Genomic DNA, 19,358 nt, shown 5'->3' with positions numbered 1-19,358 from the left:
GTAAATATAGAAATGATAAATATAAAATAAAGTTTTCTTAAAGTTTAAGTAGATCTTTTTAGAGTTATCTCTCTTGCCAACACTCTTCTGCATTGTAAAGGTAAAAGTTGTGTACTGGAAATCAGCTGATAAATGATAAAAACAAACGTTTACATTGGGGTGATTGCAGCTCTTATGATAAATGATGGTTTACATCTTATCACAAACTGAGGACACATTCACTTAGTGAAGTACATTTGCCACTGATAAAGTGTGTGTCACTGTGTGTATGTTTTGGACTAGGGGGTTGCAACTGTACTATAGGATTGGGAGAAATTAATGACAATGAGTTTTGATTCAAGTACAGAAGATCCTATGGATTACCTTAAACCAAAGTCCATGGATAAGGAACCCCTTCTGGGGAGAATAACACATGCAAGTGCACCCCCAGGTAAGGTGTTGTCTAGAAAGGAAAATTTTAAGAGTAGGGAGATTTCTTGGATTTCTCGGGAAATGATGAATAGCTGGAGATTATGTCATAATTACAGGTGGGGAAATCGCCTTGCTCCCATGGTCTTATGCACAACCAGGCATGCATGGTTACAACTTGGGTGTACAGCTCCTAATTCAGTTGTGATTTCTATCCATATTTGTACAGATAATGTTAATAGAAATAATTTTTTTCATTTTAATCTCAAATTTAGAATTGCAGTTGTAGGCATTTCAAAGCAATGTCATTATGTCACTAGTATAAAATGTATTAAATTAATTGCATGTAATGTGAAATTGATTAAATTATGCACATGCAATTGATGTTAAGAACTTGAATTATCAAATAATGCATTTATTATAATATTTGCATATCTATCCTGCATAAAATAGTTCATTATTATTTCAATGATGATATTCAATTATAGATCAAAAGGAATACCAGCAGTACATCTATATACACATGTATAATTGTTATTTTACATGTTTTACAGGTTTTGGAAGTCGGCATGTTTTAGCTTTGTGGGGATTCTTAGGATTCTTTAATGTTTACTGTTTACGTGTAAATCTGAGTGTTGCCTTAGTTGCTATGGTAAACTCCTCAAAAAGTGATTCTTTGGATAATAGTACAGATTGTAAAAATGACATTCCTGCCAATACATCCTCAACTAGTACTGTAAGTAAAAATTTATTGTAGAAAGTTCTCTGTTGAAGTGGAAAAATAATCTTTCGTTGTTTACATAATTGAGGACAAGCATTATCACTATGTTGAAATGTTAATGCAAAAGTGATTTGATGAAATGATCAGAAATTTTAGCGATGAATGTTTTTATTTATGATTCACAGGGTGAATTTGATTGGGATACAAACACCCAGTCCCTAGTACTGGGGGCCTTTTTCTATGGTTACATCCTGACCCAGATTCCTGGAGGGTGGCTGGCGGAGGTGTTTGGGGGTAAAAAGCTGTTTGGACTGGGAGTCCTGTGTACAGCTGTTCTAACCTTATTGACCCCCCTGGCAGCTCGGTGGAACTTGTATGTCTTCATTGCTCTCAGAATTGTAGAAGGAATTGGAGAGGTGATTTTTACTTTCAGTTTTACATAATTTTAATATAATGTTTGTATGAATTCATTCTATCAGTTATTAAGTTCTAATTAAAACACAAATCAGTACTTGATAGCCACTAAAAAAGTCAAGAATTTAAATGATAAAAGCTGTCACAGCTTTGTAGTTTATATGCTTTAAATTACAAAGGTATATACCGGGGTACTATAAACATCCCTCACTGCTCAAATAGCAGCTCAGTGGCCCTGAGTACATTTTGCAACCATTTAATTAAGAAATAAGGTATCATTTCTAAACATCTATCAGGATATAAATACGGGTTGGTCACGAGATTAAATTCCATAAAGCCCGAAGAGCTTTATGATGAATTTAATCTCCTACCAACCCATATTTATAGCCCGATAGATGTTTTAAAATGATACCTTATTACTTATATTTACATTTGTGACTTATTCATATGTTATATTTGCCTGATTGTTACTTTTAACGTGCGAAATGCATTATTTTTCAAACCCAACGGCATGTATGTAATCCACTGAACGTGCGTAGACCCTTTATGATGTCACAGAGAAATTATGTCGATCGTTTATTCATACGCACATCTATGATCTCTTGACCCCGTAACGGTATTTATACAGTTATAGATACTCATTGCTTTCAGTAGTGTTATGTAAAGGAAAACAATTGAAAATGTAAATATTTCAATATAAATGGCAATTTGTCAATATATTCTTTGTTTAATACAAAGAACAGTTCAATGGAAATTGATGAATTGTCTTAATACCAGCGCTAAATAGTAAATTAGCCATACCTCTAGCTCTTGAAAAAAGGGGGGAAGACGAAATTTTCCATTGAAATCGGACTTTCAGGCATCACCATATTTTGAAATAGTCTTGGATATCATTAAATGTTCCTTATCTTTTCTTATGTTTTAGGCAAATAAATAAAACATAAATATATCAATAAAATATAATGTTTCAGTTGTAAATCACTTTGGGATTGGTGGAAAACAAGCATTTTTGTCGTTTTTTGTCAATAAACATATGTTTCCCCCTGTGTCACACAAAAAGCTTGGTATGAATTTGTGAAATAACAGTCCAATTTGTGACAATCACTTGTGTATCAGGTTAGCTTTATGGCCTGTAACAATGATTTCCAAAGTTCTTTGTCATTGCAAAAGTCACGTGATTAAATAGGCTGGGACATTCCCGGGTGAGCTGCCGTGTGAGTAAGACGTACATTAGAGGGCAGTTGAGTTTACTGCAGGGGCAGTATATTTTGCAGTATGCAACGTACAGAACCTAAGTAGTAACAAAAGGCACGGAGAGCAGACCGTGGTATGTATATTTTGTATTTTTGAATTTATTCTTAGAGTGTATTTTGTAAGTATTCTTGTTTATCGAGTGACCTAAGTATAACCTTGGCTTACATTCACTTGTCTAACTTACCTGTGTGAGAGTTTAAATACCCAGTTCTTTTACTGTCGATAGAATATTGTATGACTTTATTTGTGTCACTTTTGAGTGTTTCTTTAGGTGTATTTTTGTGCTTGATATTTTTTTGGTGAATTCTTTAATGTATTGGGCGGAAGTGAGCAACCGGAAGTGGTTGCCATATCGTTTTGAATTTACAATACAATGTATGCTTTATATCATAACTTGTTGAATTATTTAGACAGACATATTCCATTTATACTTTATCCAAATATAATATCATTAAGTGTTGCCATTATATTATGTCATGCCTTATTAGAAAACTTATGAGTCCTGTAAATTGTAGTGTTATGACGTTGGTAAAGTACGAGGACGTAGCTGAGTGAGCTTACGATTCAGATGGGACAAATACGGTCAAGCTTTCTGAGGGTCATCATCGCCAATCCAAAAGTTCCGGGACTACAGCCCCAGAAGCGATCGGACGATTGATGAACCTAAGCTGAAACTTTTGGTGTTGAGATTCAGATAAGTCGATCTGAAAGGAACTAGAACTTAGAGCTCGTGATTGTGGCAAACCTAGATATAAAGAACTGTGCAAGTGAACACTGATTACAGGGCAACAATATAAGTTATAATCTGAGATAATTTTATAAAGAAACATTTAGTCTGTCTGTCTGTCAAGTTATAAGGTTTATTGATTTTTTTTCGTACAATTATATGTGAAAGAGAGGTGTGCAAGTGCGTGTGAATGTTAGTGTGATTATGTAAATATATTTTTCTTTCATTTTGTAAATAAATTTCTTTAATTGGAACTGTCTTGAGTGTTATTTGGAGATAGCCTGGCTCAACCATGTTACAATATTACCTGTAAAAAGGAATTTTTGCGCGGGGGGGGGGGGGGGGGGGGGGGGAAGCTGTTTTAAAATTTTTTTCCGTTTTCCATTTACTTCTATAGTAAAAAACACAAGTTTTACCAAAATTTTAGAGTTATCTCTTTTTGTTTCCCCAAAAAAGTATTATTTTTATGAAAATCCATATAATTATCTATAAAAAATATCAAAAATTCATCGAATATGTTAACTTTTGAAAATTGACTTGGAGGTAGGCGGGAGAACAATGCTATCATTAGCAGTTCTTTGAAGCCCTTCACAGCAATATGGTGACGTCTCTATATGAATGAAAAATTCTTGAATAGGATGTTAAACAACATACAATCAATCATATATAAGTACTGATATATACATGTATACTGTAGATCACTTAATTTTCGCGACACCTTATTTTCGCGAGATAGTCATTGACTCTTTATTAGCGAGACAAAATTTTCTCGAATTGTGGTCATTGCTCTATATAATCTTAAAGAATTCTATTATACGCGAGAATAAAATTTTCGCGAGCATACCGTCTCGCGTAATTACGCGAAAATAAAGTTCTTGTGAATAAAAAGTGATTTACAGTATACCAGTTACCCATGTGAACATTTACACATTTATATCTATAGACTATTGATCTTTTTCATCTTTTAGTTGTTGTGTGATGTCATTAACATTATTTTTGCTCTGTTAGGGAGTGACTTTTCCAGCCATGAATGCCATGTGGGGGAAATGGGCTCCTCTCTGGGAGCGAAGTAAACTACTGAGCTTTACATATGCTGGTGAGTTACTTTGTCATTTTACCTATGCTAGTTTGTGACTTTACTTATGCTAAAATCAAATTTTATTGCATTTTATTATGTCACAAGTAATGACGTGCTTCTTTAATGTTTGTAATAAGCAAATATTTTATGCAATTAAAACAGAAAAATTATTTTGTAATGTGCATTTAACGTCAATATAGGTGCACACATTGATTTAGTCCATAAATCTTGCATGCTATATACATGTTTTCTGATATTTTTACAATGAAATTTTATTCGTTTATCATACTGACAGAATCCATGATCAAAATGAAGGTAAGTTTAAAATGCAGACAAGTCTAGCAATGACTGACAAATATCCTGGTTTACATTAGCTGCAGATCTGTAGCTCTCTGAAAAAATAGATTGATACACCGGAGAGCTACAGTGCCACCCATTGAAAAAACTGTATATTTATTGAGCACAAAAAAGTGCGCTCGGTTCTCGATTTATTTCTCCATGTTTTTAAACTGTGATCTCAAAACGTTACTAAACGTGTGTTCCGTACATATTCTTTCGCTGTTTCCACAACCAAATATTCCTCATAATTGTTGTTAATAGTTCTCCTGACCCTGATATTGTAATCATAGAACATTTCACTTATTTATACTGCCACTATGGTTTCAAAGATTATTCGGTCCAATATGCTTCGTTCAGATGTCAACTATACGAGAGTACTTGATAGAGGAGAAAGGAATAAAGGAATGTTTAAAATCTTCCATTTGTTGCAATTGAGGTAAGAATTTGGAAGAATTAAAGAACCGAGCACTCTCTTTTGTGCACAATAAATATACAGTTTTTTCAATGGGTGGCACTGTAGCTCTCCGGTCTATCAATCTATTTTTTTGGAGAGCTACAGATCTGCAGATAGGTTTACATGACTCTAACTTAAAGTGATATGGTTCATAATTTTATAAATGTTATTTGCCAATGTGTGATTAATATCAATAATAAAGTATATAAAAATCTAAAAATGTTAGCCTGAAGAAATCAGGTCATATTTACAATTTTTTTTTTCTGTACTGCGTCCCACTTTTTTCAAGGTGGGTGGGTAGGTAGGAAATTTTTTTGCTATCTGACAAATTGATTATCGATTGTCACAAAAAACCCCAAATACTTTAAAATTTTGATGTTTTACTATACACTAGACAGGACAGATTTAAATGTTTATTTAAAACTTTCATTGAAAAAGCTTCTTTGATAAATTATAAATCTTCAAAATGAAACAAAGTCAATTTCCTTGGAAACTAAACAAATTAAAGATTCAAGTACTGAAAAAAAATATTGGGTAGGGTCGATTTTATGGGTTGGTCAGAGTACATCAAACAAATCTATTTTTGTTGTTGGCCTCATTGATTTTAACACACATTCAATTCATTGATTAGAATATCATGCATAATACAAGCATGTTGGCATGTTCATTGAATGATTTCCCCACAAGATGTTTAAAAGGTTAAAGATAATAAACAATTTCATAAACTGAGTAGAGAATATGAGTCATGAACAAGGCAAAAAACATGGACTCATTGAAACTCGTCAAGGGACTTGAAGGGAAATTTTTATAAGCCTTGCTTCATAAACTTATTTGTCAGTAGCCTGTTTTAATTTTTAAAAATTAGATGTAATGTTTTAAATGTTATAATTATCAGAAATACTTTAACTTGGACTAAGGATGTCTTATTGTTCACCATATATCCAAACTGAATGGACCATATCACTGAATACTTTGGCTTGATAGTAAGACAAGTATTTTACTCAATGTATGTTGTCAGTTGTCACTGCCTCAGCTCTTTATTCTGAGATGTACTGGTATGACTGAAACGTAATGCCATTTTGTACTCTCTTTAGTTTAAAGTTTTTTTTAGATAATGCTATGTTATTTAAGAATTTATCTGAAAAATATAGTTCAGGAAAATGAAAATATAAATCAGACCATACATGTAAATGAGACTAATTGTTACAATACATAAGATAAGTGATCAGTCGACTTTTGACATTTTTTTCAACTCATTGTCTGTTAATCAACACAGCATTTAAAAATTGAATATTTTCATCGCTTTTTCTGAAACTCTGATTCAATTTATGCCATCAAGTCAGCATCTCCAGAATATTCCTTTTACTCTGGAACTTATTTCAGACAAATTTGGCATCAGTTTCATTCAGCGTGCATGTGGCATAAAGCTGGTTAGCTTCTTTATAAAACAATGCAATAAAAATACAAAGTATGTATTCCAATCCATATAATTATTTCCTTTAATGAGCTTACAAATATTACAGACTGTGCATGATAGTTTCATTGTGTGTGACTCTCATCATGATCAAGGCCCCTGGGCCTCCATGAGAGAAATTAGTATACTCTTATACATGTATAATATAACCCTCTAATTAATCTCGTTACAGGGGCCCAGTTAGGGACTGTGTTCTCCATGCCTATCTCTGGGATCCTGTGTAACTCGGACTTTTTAGGTGGCTGGCCATCTGTATTTTACGTGTTTGGTAAGTGTCAAAGAAAAACTACAACATTGTAGAATAAAGAGGTTTGTTAAAAGAAATGAATGGTGTTTGAATGACTCATAAAAATAAAAAAAAAAAGAGATGAATTAAACATTAAAAATTTGATAATATTATGTTAGGTGCTATTGGCTGTGTGTGGTTTGTTATTTGGATGCTGGTTGTACATGACACCCCTGCTGAACATCCACGGATATCAAGGGAGGAGAGAAATTACATAGAGGCCTCTGTAGGAACAAGACTAGTAAGAGTTAAAGACAGCCCTCTGTGAAGGTTTTGAGATTATATAAGATAAAGTCTATAAGATTTAAGGAGTTTACTTTTTTAACTTTGGTCCCTCAATTAAGAAGTGGGTATCCCTTTTTAATACAGATATTACATCTGCAATAAACCAAGGTGGAAATCTCTCTGATAGAATTAACTTTCAGAGGGGCTGCAGGCAAGGTGATCCTTTGTCACCATATATATTTATTATATGTGCAGAAATTCTAGCAATCCAAATTAGATTAAATAAAAATATTAAAGGGATTACTGTAAACAATACTGAAAAAAAGATTTCTCAGTTAGCGGATGATACATCAATTATTCTTGATGGTAGTAAAACGTCCCTCACAGAAACATTGCAAACACTTAATACATTTTCAGAAATGTCTGGATTACATATCAATTATTCCAAAACTCACATAGTGTGGATAGGCTCAAAAAAGTTTAGTGATGAAATTTTGCTGCCAAATTATAAACTTAACTGGGGAACTACCAGATTTACTCTTCTCGGAATACATTTTGATGTAGAATTGGATAAAATACTTGCATTAAATTATGAACCAAAACTGGTACATATTAAATCAATACTTAAACAATGGGAGAAAAGGTATTTAACTCCCATAGGGAAAATTACAGTTATTAAAACATTAGTTCTACCATTACTAAATCATATTTTAATGTCTATCCCAAATCCTTCTGAAACATTCTGTAAGGAACTTGAAAAAATGTTTTTTTCATTTATATGGAATAATTCAACCCATAGGGTAAAGAAAGAAGTAATTGTGAAAAAATATGAAGAGGGGGGTTTGAAAATGTTAAATCTGACATCTTTTATATCCTCCTTGAAATTATTTTGGATAAGACATCTTATTTTTACTAATAAGGGGTGGAAAACCTCATTCCTAAATTTGATTTAAACAGATTTATAATTTGAGAATTGAATATACTGCAACTTTTTAAAAAAAACATTAAAAAATAAATTTTGGATAGATGTTTTTAAGTCCTGGATAATGTTACAAAATCTTGAGAAAAAATTTGATGTTGCTGGTGACTCACCACTATTTTACAATCCACATTTGCATATTGGTGGAAAACCGTTTTTTAATAAACAAATGTTTGACAGCAACATTAGACAAATTAGTGATATCATTAATGAGGATGGTTCACTATTTTCTTATGAGCATTTCTGCAACACCTATCCAAATCTAAGAATTAATTGTTTGGAATTCATCAGTATTATTTATGCTATAAAGGATTGGATGAAAAATTCTGGTCAATAAAAAACAATAAAAAAGATCACTAATCCCATAATTATGTCTAATATCTACACAGTAATGAGATGTAGAAAATCCAAATGGTATTATGAAATCCTTATTCAAAATTCTTCTGTTGCAACAGGTAAAACGTATTGGAGTGAGCTTTTAGAAGTCGGAACTCAGGAATGGAAAAAAATTTACATGATACCCTTTAGGGTAACAAAAGACTGTAGAATCCAATGGTTTCAATATAGGATTTTAAACAAAATCTTATCAACAAATTCATTTTTATTCAAAATAAAAAAAAAATGACTGTAAATTATGCAGTTTTTGTCATACTGCGGATGAAACAATAGAACACCTTCTATGGGAATGCGATAATACACAATTTTTTCTTGAAGAATTTGTGCATTTGATTGAAGATAAAACTGGTCTAATGATAAATGTTACTAAGAAATCTTTTATTTTAGGATTTATTGAGGAAAATACTGATATTCAAAATGCTATTCTTCTTTGGCTTAAATACTATATTTATACTGCAAGGTGCACAAAGAAACCTATTAATGTACAAAATGCAATATCACAAATGAAATTTCATTATGAAACACAAAAAATTATCTCTTATAAGAATGGTAAAAAGGAAAAGTTTGATACCCAGTGGAACAGATGGAATCTGCTGTTCTCTTAACTTGAACCTTTACATTCTCTCTCTCTCTTTCTCTCTCTCTCTGTTGCTCTCCTCTCTCTCTCTCTCACTCTTGCTCTCTCTTTCTTAAAATAAAAAACACATCATTCTGTTTCTTTTGAAATATGTATGATAATTTTTTTCATAGAAACAATAGAATGCTAACAAGCATCATATTCTAGCCTAAGATTGGTATATAATAAAAACCTCGAATAATGCATGGACAATGTTTTTATTCCTTTTGACATTGAATAGGAAACTTGAAACATCTCTAAGTCTAGATTTACATCTGCATAACCAAACTGAATTTCAGCTGGTTGAAATGAACTAGAAGTGTCCAATTAAAAACAAATCATGATTCCTATTTTTAGAAACTGAAGACCCCCTGGCTGGCTATATGGACCTCCCCTGCTGTGTATGCTATCTGTGCTGCCCATTTTTCAAACAACTGGGGATTTTACACTATGCTAACCTGTTTACCTAGCTATATGAAAAGGATTCTTCATTTTGATGTGCAACAGGTATTAAATGCATCATTAATTTCAATGCATTTTATGTTAAATTAGAACTAAAAAACTGAGGTCCCAAATCAAGACAGAGTAAATATTCTTGATTTATCAAAGGGTAAAAATCAGACAAATTAAGTTTAAGATATTGAATCTAATGTAAATCATAGGTATTAAAAGCACTTATGCACCTGGTAATTGATTGGAAAGATTTGATTTGGCTTTTAGCTCATCTGAGCAGATGTGTAAAATCCTTGTCAGATTCATGATTTTTTTTTTAAAAAAATGTCCATATTTATGCCCCTCTTCAAAGAAAAAAGGGCATATTGCATTGCTGCTGTCTGTCAGTCCATCTGTCTGTCCACCAAATTTTTAATTCATTTTCTTTGAAGAAATTGCATGAACTGAACTGAAATTTGGTAATCATATTTTCATAAGAATATCTGGTTTTGCTTTGTGTATGATCAAGCAACTTTTGACAGAGTTATGTAGTTTCTGTTCATTTTCTTCGCATAGGTTTCAAATACAAATTTTTCATTTCAATGGACACTGCCCATTATGTATACTGGCCACAAAAAGGCTTTTGCACTCTTTTATGTATGCCCAAAGGAGGAGGGGTCATAAGTGTTTCACAAACATGGCTTAGGCCAAAAAAAATTAAATTTCTTGGTTCTCAGGCCCTCCCTCATCTCTTCCAAGGGTGCCTCATTGACCCTTTATTGCTAAATCAATAAAATAAAAAAAAAAAACAAATCACCTCCCTCATCATTCTTTGAGGTTTTGTAGAATGTAAATAGGTGCCTCGTCGTGTTTTGGGGCCAATAAAAAGTAAAAAAAGAATGCCTCCCTCCCTCATCATATTTCTTGAAAAAAGGCCCGAGAACCAAGGAATTAACTTTGCAAGGCCTTACTGTAAGGTTACATGTACTTGTGATAAGAATATGGTCTTTTTTACCCAAGTTCATTTTGGCAAGTTCATGCTTACATTTACAAATCTGTAAAGAGGCACTTGGAAAAAGTACAAGGAATGAAGCATGAAGTATTATTTGATGAACTTGCTCATAATACCTCAAGTTGATTTTGTATTTACATAACTTTATACTTGTTTACGCAGGATGGATTTCTGTCTGCTTTGCCTTATTTGGTTTGCTGGATATGTCAGATGTCATCAGGACAAATTGCTGACTTCATAAGACGGAATAACTATCTAAGTACCGCTGCTACAAGAAAACTTGTCAACTCATGTGGTATGTGTACATTTTAATAAACAAGTCTGTCCAGTGTCTTTTTAGCTCTACTGGTCAGAGACCAGAAGAGCTTATGCGATAGTAATGCGTCCGGCGTCCGTCCGTCTGTCTGTCTGTAAACAATTTTTCAAAACACTACTCCTCCTACAATTTTAGTCTGATTTCAATATAACTTGGTACCCAAGTAGACTACACTAAGATTCATAAAATAGTGCATCGGTTTTTGATTTCGATGAACGATGTTGCCATTGTTACTAAAAATAGAATTTTCTGTGAAATTCCTTTAAAACGCTACTCCTTCTACAATTTTAGTCTGATTTCAGTATTACTTGGCACACAAGTAGACTTATTACTTGGCACACAAGTAGACTACACTAAGATACATAAAATAGTGCATCGGTTTTTGATTTCGATGAACGATGTTGCTATGGTTACTAAAAATAGAATTTTCTGTGAAATTCCTTTAAAACGCTACTCCTTCTACAATTTTAGTCTCATTTCAATATCACTTGGCACACAAGTAGACTACACTAAGATACATAAAATAGTGCATCGGTTTTTGATTTCCATGAACGATGTTGCCATGGTTACTTAAGATAGAATTTTCTGTGAAATTCCTTTAAAACGCTACTCCTTCTACAGTTTAAGTCTCATTTCAATATCACTTGGCACACAAGTAGACTACACTAAGATACATAAAATAGTGCATCGGACTTTGATTTCGATGAGCGATGTTGCAATGGTTACTAAAAATAGAATTTTCTGAGAAATTCCTTTAAAACACTACTCCTTCTACAGTTTTGGTCTGATTTCATTATCACTTGGCACACAAGTAAACTACACGAATTTACATATAATTGTGCATCGGTTTTTGATTTCGATGAACGGTGTTGCCATGGTTACTAAAAGTAGAATTTTCTGTGGAATTCCTTTAAAATGCTATTCCTTCTACAGTTTTGGTCTGATTTCAATGTAACTTATCACACAAGTATACTACACTAAGATACATAATTCTGTGCATCGGTTTTTGATCAGTACAAACCAGTAGAGCTACAGTCTCGACAGAGACTTCTGGTTTTATACTGTATCATATGTTCATATTTTTCTGATCAGTCACAGTTGATTCCATTTGAGGCATCTGGCAAATTGAATCATTTGCACACACATGATTTGACAGACTACTTTGTTTACTATTCAAATATAACTTCTTATTATACCTCATTACAAATATTCTAAACAACGCGTTATCTGATTGGTTCAAAGTTATCAAGTGATCGGGCCGTAAAACTTCATATTTCCCGGCCGTCGGCACGCTTTTCATCATATTCCACCTCTTTGGAACACCTAGTGTATTTTCCCGCAATATAGTTCTCGTTCGTTGAACAAAAACTCCCAAGAGAAGTAGACGTCACAATAGCCTGGTTTATGTCAGAAAACTGATGATAATGTGTTGAACAAAGGGTTTTATAGTAATATGTTTCTAAAATACATTTACTTTGAGATGCAAATATTTATACAAAACCTTTGTGAATAAACTCACTAGGGCCTGCAAGAATTTATGGATGCTTAAGGAGTAGAAGATTTGAACATTACTGTTAATCTTCATTACTTTATGACCTCATGAACTTGGCAGGACAAACGTGGCTAGGATAAGGCTGCCCATAAAATACTGAACTACCTATAGATATGACGTTATAATAGAATATGACGTCAAGTCACTGCATACTTGAGATGACATGACAGGGAAAGAGTCATAATTTTTACATGGCATGTAGATTTTTTGGAGGGCGTTATTATTTAATTTAAGTGTTGGGATTGCTTTTTTAGCTCCAGTGTGCTGTTATGATGTTGAACATTTGAAATTTAGATATCCCTATTTCTTTTTGCTTGTCCACTTATTCAAACAATAGCGAAAAATTATATGTGAAACACTCCCCTTACACATCCGTAGACAGAGTTAGAATTTATGAATCGTGTTTATATTCGAGTGGGACAAGTGATAAACAAGGATAAATTGAAGATATTCTGTGTGAATCTATAAGAGAAGATGTCCTCTAACTGAATTTTGCTGGGGGATTGTGTGTAGTTTATCCATTTTTGTCTAAATCGTGATAAAGAGTGGAAATATAAAAATACCCTTTCTTATGTTGGTAAGTTGAATTTCTCGTAAAATATTTTTTTTAGAAGTAAAAATTAAACCTGCCCCCAGCACTTAATATATACCAGAGATCACGATGAATTGATCCATGTAACAAACTTTGCATTATAAATTTGTTTTGCACTTGTGCCAAAGTGATTTTTGTGCAATATTTAAGATTATGATAAATGTCTGTCACATGATTAACACACCCATGTGACATCACAAAAATGCTTTAAGTTATTATAATACCTGATGAAACTGTTATTTCAAGTTGACTGCAATTCAAGCAAGGATTACATATTGAAATTAAAATCTAGCTCAAAATAAAATGTGAATTTTTAGGCATTTTAAGCCTTCGGACAGCCTTATCATAACTGCGAAGATTAAACTTTAGATACTTGAGAAATTGAGAAAACGATTGTAAAACAGAAACACTGATAGGGACTGCTAGCTTACTTAGACATAAGCATTAGAAATAATTCAGTACAACTGTACTTGAATTTCAGGTTTACTTTTACCTGCAATCCTTCTGTGTTGTGTCCAGTTTGCTGGTTGTGATCATGCTGCAGTGGTTGTCATAGTAACATTTGCTGTAGGGATGGGTGGTCTTTGTATGGGCGGATTTAACTGTAACCACATTGACATAGCTTCCAATTTCTCAGGTTCGTTCTCTTAAATATACTAATGTTATACACACCTAGCATCAAAGTTCTCTTATTTTGTTGAAAAAAAAATCAAGATATTTAATGCTGATCATGTTTTCAGTCTTGCATTCAAGGAATAAATCAAATATTATTAATAAAATGGTTTATTCTTGTCTTACCAAAGAAATCTTGGGGGGAAATCCAGTCTACATGTAATGAATTCTAACATCACAAGTAATTAAGGAATTTTTTAAAAAAGTTTTGTGTGAGTTATTGGTGTTAATGGTGTCGGTGTCTGTGTCGGCGTCCTGGGTTAAGGTTAAGTTTTTTGGAGCAGTTTTCTTTTTAAGTACTTCTATTAGACATGCATGGAAGATGTTTCCAGTGTGTTTCATTGTACCAGTCAAAGTTTCAGATGCTGCAATTTCAGCAAAGGAATGACCAGGTTAATGTATTTGGAGCAGGTTAACATTTTTGGTGCAGTTTTTGGTGTAGGTCTCATTTCCGAGTAACTATAAGCCCTATGTTGACCAAACTTGCATGAATGGTACATCTTAGGATGCACACTACCAGGCTTGCTTCGGATGCTGAATCTGACCTACATTTTCCGCATGAGTGAACAGGTTTATGTTTTCGGTGCAGGTCTCATTTCCAAGAAACTATGAGCACTATAGTGACCAAACTTGCATTGATGATACACCTAAGGATGCATACTACCAGACTTGCTTCGGATGCTGAATCTGACCTACATTTTCCAGTTGATTGAACAGGTTAAAGTTTTTGGTGCAGGTTTCATTTCAAAGATACCATGAGCCCTATAATGACCAAACTTTCATGGATGGTACATCTTAGGATGCATACTCCCAGACTTGCTTCGGATGCTGAATCTGACCTACACTTTCCGGTTGATTGAACAGGTTAAAGTTTTTGGTGCAGGTTTCATTTCCAAGTTACTATGAGCCGTATAACGACTAAACTTGCATGGATGGTACATCTTAGGATGCATACTACAAGACTTGCTTCAGATGCTGAATCTGAAAAACATTTTCAGGTTGAGTGAACAGGTTAAAGTTTAAGGTGCAGGTTTCATTTCCAAGATACTATGAGCCCTATAATGACTAAACTTGCATGAATGATACATCTTAGGATGCATACTACCAGACTTGCTTCGGATGCTGAATCTGACCTACATTTTCCAGTTGATTGAACAGGTTAAAGTTTTTGGTGCAGATTTCATTTCCAAGGTACTATGAGTCTTTAATGACCAAACTTCCATGGATGGTACATCTAAGGGTGCATTCTACTAGGTTGGCTTCGGATGCTGAATCTGACCTACATTTTCTGGATTAGTGAAAAGGTAAGTTTTTTTTATACAGGTTTCCTTTCCAAGTAACTTTGAGCTCTCTGTTGAGCAAACTTGCATGGATGATACATCTTAGGATGCACACTAATGGACTTGCTTCAGATGCTGAATTTGACATACATTTTCCAGATAATGGACCTCATAAAAGTTATGGGTGAAGGTCTATTACCAAGAAACTATAAGGCTTATATAAACCAAACTTGCACAAATGATGCATCAAGGGATGAAAACTCTCAAACTCGCTTCAGATGCTGGGTTTTAATTACGTTTTCATGATGAAGAACTAGTTCAAAGTTTTTATATAGGTCTATTCCAAAGTATCAAATCAAAATTGCATAAATTTTGCATTTTTGGATATTCACTTTTTGTTGGTTAATTGTGTGACTTTGCCTTACTTAAAGACAACATTCGTTGAGGTGAGCTCTGTAATCTCTGATTACCTATGTTTCATGGAAGTGCTTGCGTGCTTCATGAAATATACACCTACATGCAAGTCTGTGTGATTCACACACCAATAATTCACACTAAACTTAAAAACATTCCTTATATTTACATTTTACATGTTTGGAAGCACCAAAAATATACTCAATATTTGAATTTCTCGCTTCCCATATATCCTTATACTTTTTCTAACGTTGCTGTAGCCTTATTGTGACGTCAGGTTAGCGCCTGTTTCTCCTTGTATATTTCTACGCATGAGTATACACAAAAATGACTTTCAAAACAATTTCACAGTTGGCTTTGTAGAAATACACAGCGAAGTAAATATTGCAAAATAAAAACTTGCATCAACAGGACAGACAGGAAAAACATGATTATAAGATAAATTTCATTATATACCTAATGTGTATCACTCAATTTTACTGTTGATTATATGCAATCATGTGACGTCATGATCTGACTTTCTGGATCACCACACTGTGGTTTTCTGAATCCATATCACCACTCTCTGAAACTGATGACATAGTATGCAGAAACATGACGTTATTTTACTTGTGCGTTAAGGACGTTCGATCCTGATATTTTGAGCGTATTTTGGTCAGGTCCTTTATTTATAAAATTCTGCATCATTTTTAAGTTCTAACATTAAATCTGAATTCTACAGTGCAAATTTAACTATATTCAATGAAAAAACCGCGATTAAATTCCATTCAAGTAGAATTAAGCTAGGGACTATATTTTGTGGCGGAAGGTTTTTTAGACGAAAATGATCAATTTTTCGATTTTGAAATATAACAGTACTGTTAATTTTGGATTCCTATTTTTCCATCCTGGTTGCACACAAAGCTGTTTTTTACAGTGAAATGTGCTATGCTGGTTCTGAAATATCTATTAAATTATTTCTTATGAATTCTATCAACAAAGTGTGGCAAATATAGTAAATATATTCTGAAAATCCGGGAAAAAATTGAGCCAATTTTAACGTAGAATTGACATTTTTTTATATATATATCTAAAAATTTACATCATATACCCCCACCTTTGATGTCCTTCTCTATATATTCAAGATAAATTTGACCTATTTGCTTAAAATCAGAAAAAGTTTAAGACTTTAAAATAATTTTCTTGCTAATTAAATTTTCAATGCCAGAAAAATCACTTTTTATTAGTGCAGAAAGGTCAAATAATTGATTATGCGAAGCAATTTGAAACTTTTTCTTAGTTACAATTTTAAAGTGTCTTTTTTTAAACAGACTTAGAGTTCATTTTGTTTCATGCTTTAATTGGATAAAAATATTGGAGGGAAAACGTCAAAAATTTAATTTTTAATTAAGACACAAATTTCAGTGCAAAAAGGTCGTATTGATGTACTGCAGCGCCAAAAGAAGCGTATTAACCCCCATTTTTTGATTTGAATTTTAATTAAGCTATGTATGTAGAAACTAAAAATATACTTGGCAAAAAAAGCTTGACTTTAAATATCAGGATCGAACGTCGTTAAAAAGTCCTTTGTTATTATGCTTTGTTTTATTAAACAATTCATCTTTTAAGTTTTATTTTGCTATTAGATAGTATATTTAGCTAGTTATAAGGTAGTATATATATAAAAAAAACTATTATTATAACAGTCTCTTGATCTGAAGAGCCGTATCATGTCTCGTTGACAGGCGTAGATCATCAGATCAAACTCGACCCTTCGCGTCTCATTTGATCTGATGATCCGTGCCTGTCAACTCGACGTGATACGACCCTTCAGATCAAGTTACTGTTATAATAATATATATATTTAAGGAAATGTAGGCAGATTTTTAGGTTAAGACTTTGATTTCTGTACAATCAGGTACACTGATGGGGATCACCAACATGTTTGCCACGATTCCGGGATTCCTGGGTCCCGCTGTAGTAGGAGTACTCACCAAACATAAGGTCAGGGCTACAGTACTGTTTATCAGTTTTATACTACAGTCATTAGATTTTTCAATGTTTCTTCAGTAAGTTTGTTAAAATTTAAAGAATTCTTCCATTTGACATCTTTTTAAAAAAAAATTGCATGAAAAATCTTGACACATCTGTGACTTATTTTAGGATACTAGAGGCCAGTGGCAGATAGTGTTCTATATCTCGGCAGCTATTTACGTGACAGGGTGTGTAATCTTTAATGTGTTCGCGCGGGGAGAGGAGCAGTCCTGGAATGTACCAGAGCAATCAGTGTTAGTATTTAAAGGGAAAACAATTAACGAGAAGGATGAATCAGACAGCAGTAGGGACAGTATAACAGCCAACGTCCAGACATATTGACGACGGCTTCATCATAGGACGATAAAGGACAACGTCCAATTATACTGACTCGACACAACTTCATTGTATTTAAAATTATCGTTTAAAATTTGAAGTGCAATATCAAGAATGAAGCTGATAGTTCAATTCTGTTATCCTTGTGAAAGTGGATATAAAGGTTGAATATACATGTAAATATTATACATTTATTGCGTGATTTCGAGAGCAACATGCGTTTTGTCGGACCTAAGAACCAAACTGTCTGCCTGAGACTGTTAGGTGTCTGGTTCAGCTTGTAAAAAAAGTGCCACAGATGCACAATTGGACATTGTGATTTGGTTTAAGTGTAATTTGTTATATTCATTTATAATAAGTTTGCAATATATTTTAAAGACAGGGGGAATGTAAACCACTTGGCTTTAATAGTATATTCACCATAAGTTTTGTTACAAGCATGTTTTACTGTAATGTAAAAGTATAATTAAGAATTCTTTCAGACTTTCTGTATACTCAGGTCCACATGATCTCTACCTCCATTGAGGCACTGAGTATGTGTCCTTCACTAACTGTGATAGAAACATGTTGTTTTTGTTTCATGTCATTGACATTGTTCATAGAAGTTGCAAACTGATTTTCAGCTGTTAAATTGATGTGTGCGTCAGTGCATGTATGATTATTTTTGCAAGACAACTGCAGAGTAACTTCCCCTTTTGGTATATTTTTGATGTTGAGTGATTTTTATTAGTCTAAAAGAACTGATAACAGCTCCTGCAAATAAAATGTAATTTACCTTAGTTACCGGGTATTTTTGTCACTTAGTTAATATTTGCATGAATTTAAGGTCTGGCAACATGTTCCTCAAATATCTGTTTCACCCCTACTAATGTTGTTTTTCATTAATGACCATTTTTCCATCCATTTCGTAAATGTCAAAACCTTTTCATAATATTGTCATTTCTGAATTGTTTTCAGTATGTCTTTAAGAGTAAGAATGCCAAAAACTGTTAGCTTGGCAATTCAAAAGATTATCAAAAGGATTATATAAGAAATGGCACCCCCTGGTATCTTGCACAAATGCTTGTGAATGTGCCTTAATTTTTGGCAAGGAAATTTTATAGTATGGATACCTATACTTAGACAACAAAATTTTTAATCGGCAAAAATTATATATTACTGAGGAGTGAGGATTGAGGAACATGTCTTCTGACCTAAAATACATAAAGGACATATATTATTTAAAAACTATTTTTCCAAAAAACACACTATGTAAGTTAATTGGGCAATTGTTGAAACTGTACTTGGGAATTTTCACACATACTCTTCCTCTTGCACACACAAACATATACAGAGCAACCTCTGATCTACAATATGCAACTATCAAAT

At 33.2% G+C, this 19,358-nt stretch overlaps 2 protein-coding genes across 2 annotated transcripts in view; one reads left to right on the top strand and one right to left on the bottom strand.

The window, feature by feature from the left end:
• LOC134243140 (putative uncharacterized protein DDB_G0293878) overlaps nt 1-19,358 on the bottom strand; it is a 476,688-nt gene that overhangs the window by 216,981 nt on the left and 240,349 nt on the right. The window lies entirely within an intron of this gene.
• On the top strand, nt 82-18,797 carry LOC134243131 (sialin-like). The gene is made up of 11 exons (XM_062725359.1): nt 82-430; nt 963-1,144; nt 1,315-1,545; nt 4,533-4,620; nt 7,042-7,137; nt 7,275-7,396; nt 9,729-9,878; nt 10,978-11,110; nt 13,757-13,912; nt 17,539-17,624; nt 17,784-18,797. Exons 1-11 carry the CDS (start codon nt 319-321, stop codon nt 17,994-17,996), a joined length of 1,569 nt encoding a protein of 522 aa, XP_062581343.1. The 5' UTR covers nt 82-318; the 3' UTR covers nt 17,997-18,797.

This window comes from Saccostrea cucullata, unplaced genomic scaffold (assembly GCF_032062105.1).
Source record: "Saccostrea cucullata isolate Sc308-1 unplaced genomic scaffold, CSIRO_AGI_Scuc_v1 ctg161, whole genome shotgun sequence".
NCBI classification, from domain to species: domain Eukaryota; kingdom Metazoa; phylum Mollusca; class Bivalvia; order Ostreida; family Ostreidae; genus Saccostrea; species Saccostrea cuccullata.
This window is presented reverse-complemented; position numbering and strand designations above follow the sequence as displayed.

Bases quoted from the DNA above. Each gene is read 5' to 3' on its own strand.
- LOC134243131 (XM_062725359.1), top strand. From the start codon at position 319: ATGACAATGAGTTTTGATTCAAGTACAGAAGATCCTATGGATTACCTT. The intron at 1,546-4,532 runs GTGATTTTTACT...TTGCTCTGTTAG, and splicing joins TTGTAGAAGGAATTGGAGAG to GGAGTGACTTTTCCAGCCAT. The intron at 7,138-7,274 runs GTAAGTGTCAAA...ATATTATGTTAG, and splicing joins ATCTGTATTTTACGTGTTTG to GTGCTATTGGCTGTGTGTGG.